The 15,509-nt window shown below is 34.3% G+C and overlaps 2 protein-coding genes and 1 pseudogene across 4 annotated transcripts; 2 read left to right on the top strand and 1 right to left on the bottom strand.

Moving 5' to 3' along the window:
* Positions 1-1,624: 1,624 nt before the first annotated feature.
* LOC111303152 (uncharacterized) lies at positions 1,625-4,085 on the top strand (annotated as a pseudogene). Its single transcript, XR_016326675.1, has 2 exons — positions 1,625-1,955; positions 2,934-4,085. The product of XR_016326675.1 is annotated as an uncharacterized LOC111303152 (transcript).
* A 48-nt stretch (positions 4,086-4,133) lies between these two features.
* Positions 4,134-6,328, top strand: LOC111303151 (acid phosphatase 1-like). Its single transcript, XM_022899205.2, has 3 exons — positions 4,134-4,614; positions 5,675-5,884; positions 5,959-6,328. Exons 1-3 carry the CDS (start codon positions 4,220-4,222, stop codon positions 6,134-6,136), a joined length of 783 nt encoding a protein of 260 aa, XP_022754940.2. The 5' UTR covers positions 4,134-4,219; the 3' UTR covers positions 6,137-6,328.
* A 534-nt stretch (positions 6,329-6,862) lies between these two features.
* Positions 6,863-8,764, bottom strand: LOC111303150 (leucine-rich repeat extensin-like protein 2). Of its 2 annotated transcripts, XM_089742119.1 has the most exons (3): positions 7,779-8,764; positions 7,599-7,696; positions 6,863-7,482 (listed from the first exon to the last, which is right to left on the bottom strand). In XM_089742119.1, the coding sequence occupies exons 1-3, from the start codon at positions 8,281-8,283 to the stop codon at positions 7,042-7,044; spliced, it is 1,044 nt and encodes a 347-aa protein (XP_089598245.1). In that variant the 5' UTR covers positions 8,284-8,764; the 3' UTR covers positions 6,863-7,041. The 2 variants fall into 2 exon arrangements, with proteins under 2 accessions (XP_089598245.1, XP_089598244.1); XM_089742118.1 differs by having other exon boundaries at positions 6,863-8,747.
* Between the last annotated feature and the right edge of the window lie 6,745 nt (positions 8,765-15,509).

Genomic DNA, 15,509 nt, shown 5'->3' with positions numbered 1-15,509 from the left:
ACTCTAATTTAACACGACAAAACAATAATTCTTTATCACGAGATTGTGCATTTAAGAGATGCTACACTGTAAGAGACTATCTTATCTCAATATGCATAGCTTTCATTTTCTTCATAAATGGATTATTATTCTAACAATCATATTCCGCATAATAACAAGGAATAGCAAGACACAATTGGAATGACATAGGACGGCTTTTCCCATATGCCAACTTCATTTTGACAAGACCAGACATAGCAAATAAAGCAGAGAAACAACACGACAAACTAATGAAATTTTCCAATGTTCACGCGAGTTCCAACCGCACAAAACGACAAAATTAGCCCAAATGAAAAAACATAGAACCAAGCTAATAATTAACAAAATCCAGTGGGAAGGGCAGAAAAAACAACTTAAAACGATAAACCCAGAAAAGGAAATAAAGGGGAAAAGAAAAACAAAAGGAAGATGAATGGGACTTACTCAGCAGGTGAAGACATTGCAATCCCAGAAGAAAACTTGTCAAATGAGAAGAAAGCAGCCCAATATTTCTTTACTTATTTTCTGCTTCCATAAACAGCCGAAGAATTAGAAGAAGCTCAGAATTTTTCGTATTTTGACCCTTGCTGTGTCTGACTAGCAGCTGTGTAATGCAAATTGGTCCGAACATATGAACTTGGATCCTGGGCTACTCATACTAAGCCAGGAATTGGAAACTTGGGTTTCAGAATAGCAAGACGAGGAAACAAGGCCCAATGTCAATGGGGTCATTGACCGTTCGACTATCATCAACAAAAAAAAAAGATAAAATAGAAATAGAATTTAATCAAATTCTATTGCTATGGTGAAATAATTAAAGTTTGACCTTGATAAGCAAGTAATTAAATCAAAAGTGATTTGGGAATTTTCATTTATAATCTTTCTCTAAAATGAAGCGAGTCATTCGATAAAACAGCTTTCTTTTCACTATTTCCTTCACTTGTGTGCCCTACCCTTACATGCGTACATTTGTTTATGGTACGAAAGCCTCTCTTTTACTATTTTCTCCAATCAAAAGTTGTCCCATTTCTATTGAATCTTGAATTTTATGTAATCTTACAGTTGGATTTTTGTACTTTTATACCTCTTATGAGTTTATCTGTCACCCACGTCTGGCTAAAAAAAACAAAGAAGTGAACACTTAAAATGAGACACGGAAAAAATAGTGAAAGCACCAATGGTAAACTAGGGCCACAATGAACCCTTCATTAATTCTCTTCACTTATTGTAAGTTATGAAAAGATTGCTCAATGTATCCCCTCATCATGTCAGCAATTTTCCACAAACTCCAAGAAATAACCAATGGTAACGTGCCACATCATTTTTGCCAAGCATGCATAACACCCACATGACTAGGCCTTGTTTCCAAGATGGTCCATTGGACAGTTGGTGTGGGCCCCTTTGTTGCTTTGATGAGATAATGTATGATTTTGACAGACCCTCACAAAATTAATGTCTTACCAAAGTTCGTTTGGTCTACGAGGGACTGAATGGAACATGAATGAAAGAATTTGGTAGCGTAACATTTCAATAAACATAATTTAGTGATAAGAGTTTCAAAAAAATGGGGGATGCTGCGCCTTCACGCTTGCCTCCCAGTCCCAGTCACCCGATAAATACAGAGGTCCCCCACAACCTCCCTATGGAAGAATTAAATTCAGTTGTGGGAAGCTGGTGGGTCGGGTTCAGGTTACCATGGACTTGAGTGTGTCACAAAAGAGGCCTTCGGTGTTCCAAAATGGGTGGATGAAACTTGTTAACGAAACGGATAAGCCAACCGCTAAGCTTCATTTAACGGTCAGGGCTGAACCTGATCCCCGATTCGTTTTCCAATTCGGTGGAGAACCAGAATGTAGCCCTGTCGTGTTTCAAATTCAAGGTAACGTTAGACAACCCATGTTCAGTTGCAAGTTTAGCGCCGATCGTTCAAGATCTCGGTAAGTTCCTCGTTTCCTTTTTGACTTCCAATACGATGCATTTTAGTGAGTTTTCCTGGAGGCTGTGCTAAAATGCGCGTCTAGTGGGGTCTTGGATTTGGTTCTCTGTTATTTTCCTTGGGGGAACATCATGGTTTTGTCCCACTAATTCCAGGAGTATGGGCACTTTCTAGGAGCATGTGGGGACTGGGGATTGTCGATTTTTTCTTTGTGAGATGGTAATTGGAGTAGTAATTTATGTCAACATGCCCAAGTTGCCCAACACCATTAGTTTTCCACCTTATCTAATTTTTCTGTTGCTTTCTTGGAGGAGTTAACATCAAAATTGATAGATCAGAGAGACATTTGAAAAGAGCATGATTTATTGTTATTGGTTTTGATACACATGATTATTGATGGGACCAGTTAGACTCTTCTTGACCTTGCTCTATAATATTATGAGAATTCATGATTTTTTTAAGATTAATGGCTGAATATAAGTGAATATATAGGTTCTATCTCTTCCTTCCTCTTTAGCTATATTATTCAGGGAACTGCTGTCACTGCATTTTTTTCTTTATCCGCAGCTTTTCTGGACAAATTTAAAGGTTCAACTATAACTGTAGTTATCAAAATCCATAGAAGAACTCTGCATCGATCCAGCAGCCATGACCGACCATGAACTTCAATTTTATTAGAAAATGATCTCCTTGAGAATAAAATCTCTTATTACCGGTACTTTATAAAGGAATAACAATGTATACCTCGTACATACTTTTGGTCAAACAGAAAGTTTCCTTTCCATATCTCCCTAACTGTCAAATACAACCACCTTTGATTCTCTCCCAAGTGCACAAACATTTGATGGCTATTTTTTTTGTTATTCCAATTTGATGGAGTCATGTTACTTTAATTATCTATTTTTTTTCAATTTTAATTTATATTCATTTTTCATGTTATTGATAGATTGCTTTGTTTACCTGTCAATTGTGAAACCAGACCCCTTCCTCCAAATTTTACCAACAAGAATAGAGGATGGATGAGAACATTATCAGGAGAGGAAAGGCAAGGAAGGGAGAGGAAGGTATGGATGATAATGATATATGATCTATCTGGCTCTCCTGTTGCAGCTGCCTCAATGATCACTCCGTTTGTACCCTCCCCTCGCTCAGACCGTGTTTCCAGATCAAACCCCGGTGCATGGCTAATACTTAGCCCTCACGGCTTCTCTTTCAGCAGCTGGAAACCATGGGGTCGTTTAGAGGCATGGCGAGAACGGGGTCCTGTCGATGGTTTAGGCCACAAGTTTGAGCTTGTCACTGAGAATGGCCCTAATAATGGTTTCCCTATTGCCGAAGGTACAATGAGTGTCAAAAAGGGTGGCCAATTTTGTATATATAGGAGAGTATCCCGAGATTCTACATTGAGTTTGAGGTCACCTGTTAAAGGATTTGTTATGGGTTCGACTGTTGAAGGTGAAGGAAAGGTTAGCGAGCCTGTGGTACAAATTGGGATGCAGCATGTGACATGCATGGCTGATGCTGCACTGTTTATTGCACTTTCAGCTGCCATTGATCTTAGCATGGATGCTTACTTTTCTCACGTAAACTCAGGAAGGAACTTTGCCAGGATGAACAGGACTCCTCTTCTTTAAACTTAATTAAAAACCCTATTTCACTGCAAATTTCCCTTCTGCTGCCGTGATAACCACTTAGTTTTAGCTTTTCATCAGTAAAGCACTGTTGGTTTGAGCAGAGAGCTGGACAACTGCATCTTTCTTCTCTTTTTTTCCATCCTTAATTATTTTTTTTCCCCCAAATGTTTTTCAAGTTTTCTTCTGTTTAGGTGTGTGGCTGCTGCTGATCTGGTTTCTAAGAGTTTTTGATCATTTTGATTCTGCTTTTAGTTTGTGTTTTGTCGAACACAATATGCAGGGAACATTTCTCTTGTTGTTGGATTAATACCTTGCAGACTGAAATATATAGATAAAAATTCAATTGTATCATTGGTTGTTCATAGTTTCCTTTTCGTTCTTCATTTTTTTCAACAGCTTTATCTTCATAACTACTAATAAAAAAATAACATGATGATGTAAAGAAAAAGAAAAAAGAAAATGGATGGCCAAAATATAATGCTGCGAACGGCGCCGTTTATACCAATCAACTCTCTTCATAATCAAATAAAAAACAGCTAGGCAACATTCTCCCATTAGCCACTCCTTGGGAGAGGAAGGAAAAAACCAGAAAAGAAAAAGCCCTCTCCCGAAATATAGATTCCATCTTCCAATGGCGTCTCAGCCTGTCACCTTCTCGTTCCTCCTCATCTCCATTCTCATCTCCTCTGCCTCTTCCGCTTCTTTTGAACCCCTCATCCAGCTCCCCGCAACAACAACCGGCCGCAAATCCCACGTTGACGATGACCTTTACTGTTCCAGCTGGCATTTATCCGTCGAGACTAACAACGCTGGAAGCTGGGCCCAAATCTCCTCCCGCTGCGAGTCCTTCGTCCAAGACTACATGACCGGTCAACGCTACATGTCAGATTCCGAGATCGTCGCTAACTACTCCCTCGGTTACGCCTCCTCCATCGAGATTGCATCCGACGGAAAAGACGCCTGGATCTTCGATGTCGATGAAACTTTGTTGTCGAATCTACCCTACTATCAAGCCCACGGATTCGGGTATGTGTGTGAACCCTTTCCTTTAAAACCAATAGTTAGATAAGATTCGAGGAATGCGCTGTGTCTTTGCTTTTGGTAAGATTAAAAAGGCGGTAAAAAAACCGAATATTGCGGTATAAATTGTCTTGTCGTGGACGGTTAGGTAGCCTCGTGTTTCTTCCATAATGACGAAACCAATTGGATAGATACACGTGGAAGTTTTGCATTGAATATTGATATTCTTATCAGACGAAGAGTCCATTGTCACACCAAGTAAAAGGAATAACGAATCAGGGTCGTTGAACCAGGCACGTGAGCTTTTACCGCTTGGAGTTGAAACCCGGTGGGTTTCTTGTTGTGGGGTCAGTAGCATTGTTGTGTGAACTAAACCATCATTAATGTTTACCAAGAAAAAACAAAGGCAAAACCATCATTAGAATGATTTTATGTAATGCTTAAACAATGAACCATCGCCAAAAATGACAATCTGGCATCTGTCTAAGCAAACAATTACAGGGCAGGTTAAAAATTTTTTTTGTTTTTTCTTGGTGGTAAAAAAAGAAAAAACTAAAACAGAAGTACTAATTGATTTTTGCATGCCTGGTGATTGGGATAAGATAATTAAACTGAGTACGTGGAGCGTTGTAGCTCATTGTGAGTCGTAACTACTTTTATTGAAGTTCACTAGTGTACGGACAGTTATTGTGTTGGGTGGTTTTGAAAATGATTTCATCTGACTTGGTTGTGTTCTTCACTTCCATTGGAGGAAAAAAGTGAATCTACTATAGTACTAGTTTCTAGTTTTGTTTGCTTGCTGTTGAACTTGGTGGTTGACATTTGGCTTGTGTAAAGGTCAGAATGTGGCAATGAAACAATTCCTTCTTGATGGATGGAGAAGAGAAAGGGGTTGAAGTTGTCAATGGCTTATTTGGCCCTTGATTGTGCAAATTTTGAATCGGGTGAATCATGTTTATCGTGTATTTTGAATTGGAGGAATTGTGTAATCTGTTTACTTCGTCTTAAATTTATATGTTTGTGTTCATTGATTGAAATTACAAAGGTTATATCGTTATGGACGTAGATCAGAGACTTTTGACGAGAATTCTTGGGATCTGTGGGTGGACTCAGCCGAGGCCCCAGCTATACCAGCGAGTTTGAAATTATATAATGCGCTGAAGCAGATGGGGTTCAAAATAGTTGTGCTTACTGGGCGGACTGAAAATCAAAGGAATGTCACGGAAAAGAATCTTATGCTTGCAGGGTACACTGGCTGGGAAAGGCTTCTTTTGAGGTATATGTAACTGGCTTTAAATAAAAACTTGTTAAACATAAGAATGACTGATGAAATTTTGGTTTATGATACAGAGGACCTTCTGATGAAGGGACACCAGCTACCGTATTCAAATCTGAGAGGAGATCGGTTCTGGTAAATGAAGGTTACAGGATCCACGGGAGCTCTGGAGATCAGTGGAGTGATTTACTGGGTTTTGCGTTAGCTAAACGGTCCTTTAAGCTGCCAAATGCAATGTATTACATTGCCTAAACAATATAATGCAATTCCCTAATATGTTGTAATTCTGTACTTCTTGTTGTGAAAACTTTATGGCTAGCTCATATTACTTGTTACCTTTAATAATCTTGGGTGGGTTCTTAGAAATCTAAGCAGGCCTTTCTTACGTATAAACTGAACTCTGGCGATTCGGAGTTAATAAGAATTGGTTTCTCTTCTGACAAATTACAGATTGGCATTGTCGCTGTTACAAGAGGGATGCTCCTCTGCTGGAACCAACTTGGATCTACATAATTAAGCACCGATTCCAGGTAGCTTCTGCATTGATGGGGGGACTAGGGAGCTAGCTGCTGGTATTGTTTCTTAAAAGAGTTCCTTTCAAGCCACATTTGCTTTATTATCAATAAATTAAGAAGGAAAATTGGTAGCTTGATGCCGCCAGCAATGTCATCAGAAAATATTAATCAGAATAAATGTGGTACCGGCGACGTAGAATAGTGTTAGAATGACAAAAAAAAAAAGTTGCTGTTGTAAATCAGGCCATGGATTTTAGCATTCTAAAATGTCTTGGCAAGACCATTTAGACCAAGGAGTTTGGACAAGCGAGCTAATTGCACAGAAAATCACAATGTGGCGCTAAATGAGTCAGACAGGACAAATAAAATATTGTCTTTTTAATCGGATTTTCTTATGGGTAGTCAAGATCCGATTATAGTAGCATTTTCTACCTGAATATTTAATTATACTCTTCATAAATCCTTTTCTCGGCTACCTGGGCTGGGCATGTCTTTACCATTCAAAGACTGATTATAAAAAGATGCAACTGAATCCATGAACAAATGAATTTGGAAAATCTAAATCGTAAATTGCTATTAATGAATTGGAGAATTGACAACCATCACCAACCTGTTATACAAGTGACTTCCTCTGTAATGAGATCATGGAGACGGTGAGGTTAGATTAACCTCCAAGTTCCCAAGCAATGCCCCACAAACTAAAGGTTCTGCAGAAGGAATTCTCAGACAATTCAACCCACCTCGAGGGATCACAGAGCACTCTGGTTGTGGTCTCTGCATGTCTCTCCCAGGAATGCAATTAAGCGAGAAGTCAAAACCAGCATTCCTGAAGAACAACTTGGAACATTCCTGGCTAAACCCAGAGAAGAAATTGTAGGCAACAGTCAAATTCATAAGGCTCTTCAGAGAACAAACCAAGTCAGGTAGAACCCCAGATAGCTTGTTGTGAGCCAAATTGAGAACCTCAATGTCACTCAGACAAGATATTGTGTCCGGCAAATGACCCATGAGTGAGTTGTGGCTCACATCAAAAACTTGCATCTCTGAGAAGAGCCCAACTCCTTCTGGAATGCAACCTGTTAACTGGTTATTAAGAAGCAAAATCTCTTTCAATTTAGAACTCATGAAGCCAAAACTAGCTGGGATGTTTCCACTGAATTTGTTATTAGCCAAGTTTATCACAGAAGCTGGAGAATTACCCAGATTTTGCGGAAGTTCACCCTCAAACTGATTGTTGTTGAGGAAGATTGCATCAAGTCTCTTGTTGAATAGATCTTCAGGGACGGGTCCTGAGAAGCTGTTGAACCTAAGGTCCAAATAAACGAGATTTGGAATATATAAAGTAAATATAGGGAAAGGACCAGAGAAGTGGTTGTTACTGAGGTCTAACTCTTGAAGTGATAAAAGGTCTTTGAAAGTGTCAGGAACAGTGCCTGAGAACCTGTTGCTGTTAAGGTGGAGGATTGAGATATCTGCAAGGACAGAGAGTTCCCTGACTAGAGTGCCTTGAAGATTTGCATGATTGAGATCTATGCCCGCAACAAATGGCCCAGAAGTTGAATCCACTGCACCTTGAGGATCTGCACAAAAGATCCCTTTATAAGAACACACATCAGAGCCAACCCAAGTCTTCAAAATCCCCAATGGGTCATCTGTGATTGCAGATTTCCATGCTTGGAGAGCAGTGTAAGCACCGCCGAGCTTTGACACTGAAGGGCCAGAAGGAGCAGGGCTATTGTTGATTCCTCCACCAATCCAAACACCTCCACCACCACCGCCACCAGCATTGCCGATATTAATGCCAACACCACCACCAACAGTGATGGCCGCTTCTGTTGGAATTATCTGCCAAAGGATAAAAGCCAGGAGCCAACTCTTCCCCATTTTCTATGTTGAAGACACCAAGATGCTTACTGTGATGGGATTTTTTTCTTGTAAGGATGTGCAAATGAGGCTGCTGCATTGATGAGAGGAGATGGTGGGGTTGATTGCTCTTGAATACTTTCTATTTTAATTTTTTTTATTTTTCATTTTTACGTATGGTTACAGTTTTGGGCTTTTATTATTGTACGAGCAACTTTTTCTATGCAAATGTTGACTTGGGAGTTGAGACTGATGCTGCAGAAAAAGGCTGGCTGTTGCTGAGTTGCTTAGCAACAACAAAAGGTTTGAGATTATTGAAGCTGTGAGATTGTATTGCGCATGCCTATGCCTAATGCCCTGGTTCTTAAATAAGAAAATACTATGAAGCTGAAGAAAAGCTTGACCTTGGTCCCTCCATGACTAGATTAGAAAGAAAAATAATACCACAAAAGTGCTTTATTGGTAGAGAGGCGAAAGCGTATTCTCAAGTCTCGAATGGTACTTGGCCAAAAAAAAAAAGTCTCAAATTGTACCCTGGGAGGAAGATAATTGCATTTTATCTATCGGAATAGAGCATTGTTAGGTAGCAATGCATGGGAATATAATTGGATTAAAGTTTAGGGGGATGCTAATTCTTCATACTTAGATCAGAATTAGGATTATAAAAGGATTAAGTGAAGATTACGAAAGAGATTTTTGCGGGATTAAAGAATTGAAAAAAGAATTGGGATATGATGAGAATTGGCCAAACAATAGCAGACAATGGCATAGATTTGGTTTAAAGATTCTCTGTTCAACCTCCAACCTCCAAACCTTCCTCACAGAAAGAAGCAGCAAAAGATCATAGACCAACATCCAGCTAGGATTAACGAGCATTGATTGTGACGGCAGCAAAAGATCATAGACCGACATCCAGCTAGGATTAACGAGCATTGATTGTGATCTTTTAAATGTAACTTTCTTTTACGGAAGCCAAAATAAATGTTGAAAATTGCACAGATAAATGAGTAAATCAACCCGGCCAAACTCTGTTTAACAACTCAAAACCAAGACATAACGATGCTAATTTAGGACACTTAAGAATTAATGTAACCAGTTTTATTAGAAAACAGATAGAACCATATCAAAAATAATTTTCAGCCTGTTGGCAATTGAATTTATAAACCAACAAAGTTTTGCTCATCATTTTATGGACACACCGGACAGGAGACTGAAAATTGGGCCCTGGTCACTTTCTCTTGTTTAAGCCTTGACGACGAGGTCACAACAATTTGTTCTGGTTTCAGCCAAGGCCAGCCAGCACAACACGCAAGATTCATCTGTAAGTGGCTTAACGTGCAATGTTTCCTTTCCTGTCTCATGGGTGAGAGTGTATTGTTGTACATACAAAGCTCGTAATCATTAGAAAAAGAAAATGGAGAATTTCATGTGAATGTGAAAGAATAATAAAGCAAAATGCATGCGACTTTCATTTCCATATTGGATGGCAGCTAGCTTCATGGCCAAGTCTTTTGCGGCGTTCACAGAACAAAGAAGGGGAAAAAATTGGATTCCTTTAGTCTCCTTTTAACTGTGACACTATTAGTGGCAGTCCTGCTGAAGTATTTTTCATGTTAAAGCTTGGCCACAAGAATTTTCAGTTGGGTTTTTTGATTATGGTGCTAGTACTTCCCACTAGCTATAGGAAAAGTCGGTGAAAATTCAGTATCATACTCTGAGAAAAATGAAATTAAACAACACTGTTAATGGCCATCTCGGAATGTTTCATCCATCCAAAGTTCGGTTAGGTTCCTGCAAAAGGAAAAGGCAGTGTGTAGTTGCAAGTTTTAATTCTTTAACAATAACAGGAGTAGGTGCATAGCAACAATCCATGGTTAATGCAGCAATGTTCCTTTTCTCTTTTATTTAGGAAAAATTCTAGTTTCTTGATTGTTAAATCTCGTATTATCTATTTGAATGAAGTGGTAATGTCCGTTTATTACATTTTATGGCTAGATCATTTCACTTTGAAAAAAATACTATTTGTCCCATCACTTTTGTATCCTACTGCTATGGCGTTTTAACTGATATTGTTCATTGTGCTGATTTCCTCTTCTTTTTAAGTAAACATCTTGCATAATGGAGTAATGGGCAACTTTGACACCATAAATGGACTGAATTTGTGGTAAAAAAAGAAGGGTAACTTTTATTTGTAATGATCTGATGACTGCATTTAATCCAGAAACATTGGATTTTTGGATTTGTGTTTTACTTGTTCACCTCCACACTTTATCAGTTATCACACCCGTGACAAACACAATTCCAAGGCTTCCTTGTCTTGTTACAATCAACCTGTTTAAAAGCAAATGATATTGATGTGTTATGTAAATTTAACACTAAATAGTTTAAACTGGCATCCAATTACAACTTTCATTTGATTGAGACAAGCAACATCTTTGTTTTTTAATGTGACGTCCAAGAATCTCCCTGGATAGAAAGTTAGATTTAGAACTTTCAGGTCTATGTCTCACTCGATCGCATTTTTCACTAAGCTGTCAAATTGAAGATTGTGTAAACATTTATATAACCAGATAAACTCTAATATACAACCAATACAAGATTTAAGGCTGAGGGACCGTGACACCTATCCTGAGCTATAGTTATTGCTCATTGGTTTAGTTAGTTGGTAATGTTAAATTAAAAATATTAAAATCAGGGAAAAAAAGGGTTGGGATGCTGTAGGCTAAGTTGGTTCCTAGTCTGCCAATGGACAGAGTGGTAAGAATTAAGATCCAACTAAATTATTAATTCTCATTAATTGGTGGACTTGCATTATATGGCACATGGCTCAATTTCAGGTCTGCCTCAGAAAAGTTGAAGCATTTAGGAGACCACTGCTACTTTTGTAGGCTATGGATGAAGATTAATCACACAAAAAAGGAAATGGTTTTATGCTTCTATTCTATCAGTTAAATACAACGCTGCCTTTTTTTTTTAATGGATATATCAACAACTTTCTGTGAAAGTTATTGTATTTGTACCTTCAGGAGGGTACAGAATAATAGATAGGGGAAGAAGAAACAAGATTGGAATCACACACGAAATGAGTTTTGGGCCATATATGGAAAGAGGCCTGAGTTACTCAAATGGGCCATTCGTTCCAGAAATGGAATCCTTCTTATGGGTTAGGCCATAGGATTATTTATTACTTATATTAGGAATGGGTGGATTCAAACAAAATTTTGCCTTTTTTTTTTCCTTTCTATTTTTACTCCTTGAGTAAAACCACATGTACTAATGATTAATAATAAATTAAATATTCGAGTATTTTTTCAGATAATGCAAAAAATTAAAAATAAATTTTGAATGGATAAAATTAAATAAATTTTTTGTTTTTATGACTAAAATTTATTATGATGTTAAGCATAAGTATGAAGTAAAAGTATCAAATGTAATGAGTAGAGTAGTAGTAATTAGTTAGCGTATGGTCTTGGAAAGGTAGGTGATTGAATTAGTAATAAAGTTTAGTAGATTAGTATGAAGTAGCAATTTGGATTTCTCTCTCTGCCAATCATAAACTCAGCAGCTGGGCATGGTTAGAAGATAGTTGGAGAAAGCAGCAACCCTTTCAACTAAAAAAAAAAAAAAACACCTTCCATCTAACCAATCCAATGCTGTTGCTACACCTACAATTATTACTTGTCTAATTTGCTCACGGGAGTAGTAGGGTCAATTCAAATTAATATAATATTAAATTCGATTTTAAATTTAAAATTCGAAAATCGATTCAAATACAATTATTTTTTTTAAGTTGAACTTAACTTAAAATAAAAATTAAACTATTTAAATTAATTCGATTAAATTGAATTAACATATAAAAATAAACGTAATTCTTATATTTAATAAAAATGTGATTATTTGTATTCAAATTTAAGTTTAAATATGTTTTATTAATTAAAATATATTAAAATATAAAATTTTAATTAAACTCGTAAATTACTGAATCGAATATAAAAATATTCAAATTTGATTCAATTGATAAATCGTACTATTCAAATTCAAATTCGATTTAATAATAATTGAATTAAATTTATTTTTTATTTGAATTAAATTTAAATAATTTATAAATATTAATATATTATTTATATTTTTAAGAGTGATCAATCACCTAAATCTTTTGCTACCCTGCATTCATCGTTCGCACTCTTAAAATGAAATCTTCTATTGTTGAATACAAAGTAGCATATTTATTGAAAAAAAAAAATAAAAACTGTTAAAGCATCGAAGAATTTGACTAGTCAAACAAAATAAATAATTAGATGTTCGTAAAAATTGTTACTTATTACATTCGTGCCACTAGTGTTTTGTTACTTTCAGCATTGAGCGATCCAAGAGTTGGTCTTGGTCGGCGATAGATGATGTGTTTCTAATTCAAGAGTCTATTTATTTGAAAGAAAACGACAGAATATAATTATTTTTCTAAAAAAACCGTGTCTTGTTGATTGAATTGTGAAACATTTGTCCTCGCATAATTAATAAGTAATGATCTTAAAGAAATGCGAATAGAGGGTAATACTGAAAATTAAAGCAATGCCAAGGGCTTTTATAACTCATTTTACAATTAAGTGAAGGGGAATTTTAAATGCAGCCCATCTAATACTATATACATTTTAAATTCAAATTTTATTTTTCTTTATCTACTAAATACATCTTATCTCTCACTTTAATTTTTTCATTCTTACTCTTTTTTTCTCTCTCTCTCTCTTTTCACTTCTCGATATTAAATTTCTCAAAAATGTATATTAAAAAGTTTAAAAAAATTTTAGATATCCATTTTTAAGAAGCTTCAAAGTCTCTCGAATATTTATTTTTGAAATTTTTCAAAACTTATCGAACTTCCATTTTTGAGAAGTTTTTAGTTTTTCAAAAATAAATATCAAAAAAAAGTTGAGATTTTTTGGATTTCTATATCCGAGAAGTTTGGAGTTTTTGATTTTTTGGACAGGACAATTTCATCAATAAAAACCTTTAATTTTTTAACTATCAGACATTTTTTGTTCAATAACATTTGTAATATTTTTACAATTCTTATAAATATGGGTTTAAGAGGAATTGTTAAGTGTATATGGGCACTTATACAAACTGATCGTTGCATCATATGTGATAAAACATAAATATCTCATTACGGATAGTGCAATAGCTACTTGCATGAGTGTTCTTCATAATTAATGATTTTTTTTAAAATACACGTTTATTAGAATTAATAAATATTACGAATATTATTTATCGAACAATGTTTGGTAGAAAAATTAGAGATTTTTACTGCTAGATTTATATATCTCATATGTCAAAATGATAATATTTTTAATGGTCACAATATTAGAGATCTCAATTTTTTTGTTATCAATAGTTTATAATTAAATATAATTAAAAAATTTTTAATGCATTATCAAAACCAGATTTTTGAGAAATTTGTTTTGTTTTCAATAATCCATTTTTAAAAATTATGATGCTTTCTCGAAAATATATTTTCGAAAACACAATATAACATTTGAAAAACCATTTTAGAGGAATACGATATAATTTTTGAGTGTATAACCTATTAAAAGTATATTTATTATTTACTAAAAGTTAAATTTGATATTTCAATATATAAATATTTTTAGAAGAAAATTTAGAAGATGTATAAAGAAATTTTGATGATGTATTTAGAACACCCCTTAAGTGAAACGGTGCTTCTAAATTGATCCCATTCTTTCCTGGCACTTTTTTTTTCTCAAAATTATTTTTACATCAAATTATTTAATTATTTTAATTTTAAAATTTTCATATATATAAGTTTCATAAATTTTATAATTTACAGGATAAGTGTATCCGATTAGTTACATTTAAAATAAAAAAATTTAATTATCAAAACAAAATCTCATATCCAATGAATTTTCACAACATTGTAAAAAAATTTATTTGTTTCAATTAATTATAAGTTTATTTATAAATTGATAAAAAACCTATGCAAGTGGGTCTTTAAATCTTTCTTAATTTAATGCTAACTTTCTGGATATGTGAATAAAAAAAATTAAAATTTACAAATTTGAAAACTTTTATATTTTTTCGAATTTGTAAATTTGAAGTTTTAAAAATAAAAATAAAAATTATTTTAGAATGATTTTAAATATATATATATATATATATATATAAAAAGACGCGTTTAAAAGCTTCCTTAATGCAAATAAGTATTGCAATTATTATAATTTAAAAAAATAGTGTAATTATTATTGTGAGGTTTTTTTTTCTAGCTCACAAATCACAAATGTTTTCCATTTTTTCTAGCTCTGCTCTCTCGCATCTTCTCAAATTCCCGATAAACCTTCTTTGAATTTTTTCCCGTCTTCTCAATTCCATGCCGAAATCTCCCAACTCCAAACTATTTTTCATGTCGTAAAATGTAACCAATTTCCGGTTCAGTTATTAAAAAAGATTCATTTCCAGTTTTTCATTAGATGTAGATCGAGGAGTTGGATGACGTGGAGAGTGATCGGGACAACGACGGTGTTGATGTCGTGAAGCAGCTGCAGATAGTTAGAGTCGACGATGCGAAGAGAGTTCTAGTCGGACCGGGTGCTCGGATTCTATTTTACCCGACCCTTTTATACAATTTCTTCATAAACAAAATCCAACCTGAGGCGTGTTTATTTTACGGAAAATGATTTTTATATTTTTAAATGATTGTTTAATAAAAGGTTAAATGTTTAGTGAAAAATAATTTATTGATTAATAAGAAATAAAATAATATTTTGAAAATTATTTTACCTTTTTTTAGAAAGAAGATAATTTTTTTTTTTAAATAATGACTATAACTAATTATCAATATGTTTGAGTATAATTAATTAAATTTTGTACATAATTTTTTAAAATTTAAACTTAATTTGACTCTAGGTAAAATATTATTATATTAATATTTATTTAATTTTATTTAAAAATTTAAAATATTTTAATATTTTAATTTTACTCAAATAAAACTTTAAACATAATATTTTAAACTTGAACTTAATTTGATTTGATTTAAAATATTATGGTATTGATAAAAATATTTTATTTAATTTTAATTAAAAATTAAAATATTAACAGTAAAAATATTTTAATATTTTAATTTTAAATATTTTTATTTCGTATATTATTAAGCATAAATACTTTTAGTATTTCAATAATAAATAATATTATATTATTATTTTAATAATAAGTAATAACATATAATAATATTTTTATTA

This window comes from Durio zibethinus, chromosome 13 (assembly GCF_047325235.1).
Source record: "Durio zibethinus cultivar Kanyao isolate XHJ-2024 chromosome 13, ASM4732523v1, whole genome shotgun sequence".
NCBI classification, from domain to species: Eukaryota; Viridiplantae; Streptophyta; class Magnoliopsida; order Malvales; family Malvaceae; genus Durio; species Durio zibethinus.
Note: the sequence above shows the minus strand (reverse complement) of the source record. Positions and strands in the feature narration are given on the sequence as shown.

What these genes read in the sequence shown, in the direction of transcription:
- LOC111303151 (XM_022899205.2), top strand. Translation starts at nt 4,220, where the DNA reads ATGGCGTCTCAGCCTGTCACCTTCTCGTTCCTCCTCATCTCCATTCTC. An exon ending in TATCAAGCCCACGGATTCGG is followed by an intron (nt 4,615 to 5,674) that starts GTATGTGTGTGA and finishes TTATGGACGTAG; the next exon opens with ATCAGAGACTTTTGACGAGA. An exon ending in TGGGAAAGGCTTCTTTTGAG is followed by an intron (nt 5,885 to 5,958) that starts GTATATGTAACT and finishes TTTATGATACAG; the next exon opens with AGGACCTTCTGATGAAGGGA.
- LOC111303150 (XM_089742118.1), bottom strand. Translation starts at nt 8,283, where the DNA reads ATGGGGAAGAGTTGGCTCCTGGCTTTTATCCTTTGGCAGATAATTCCA.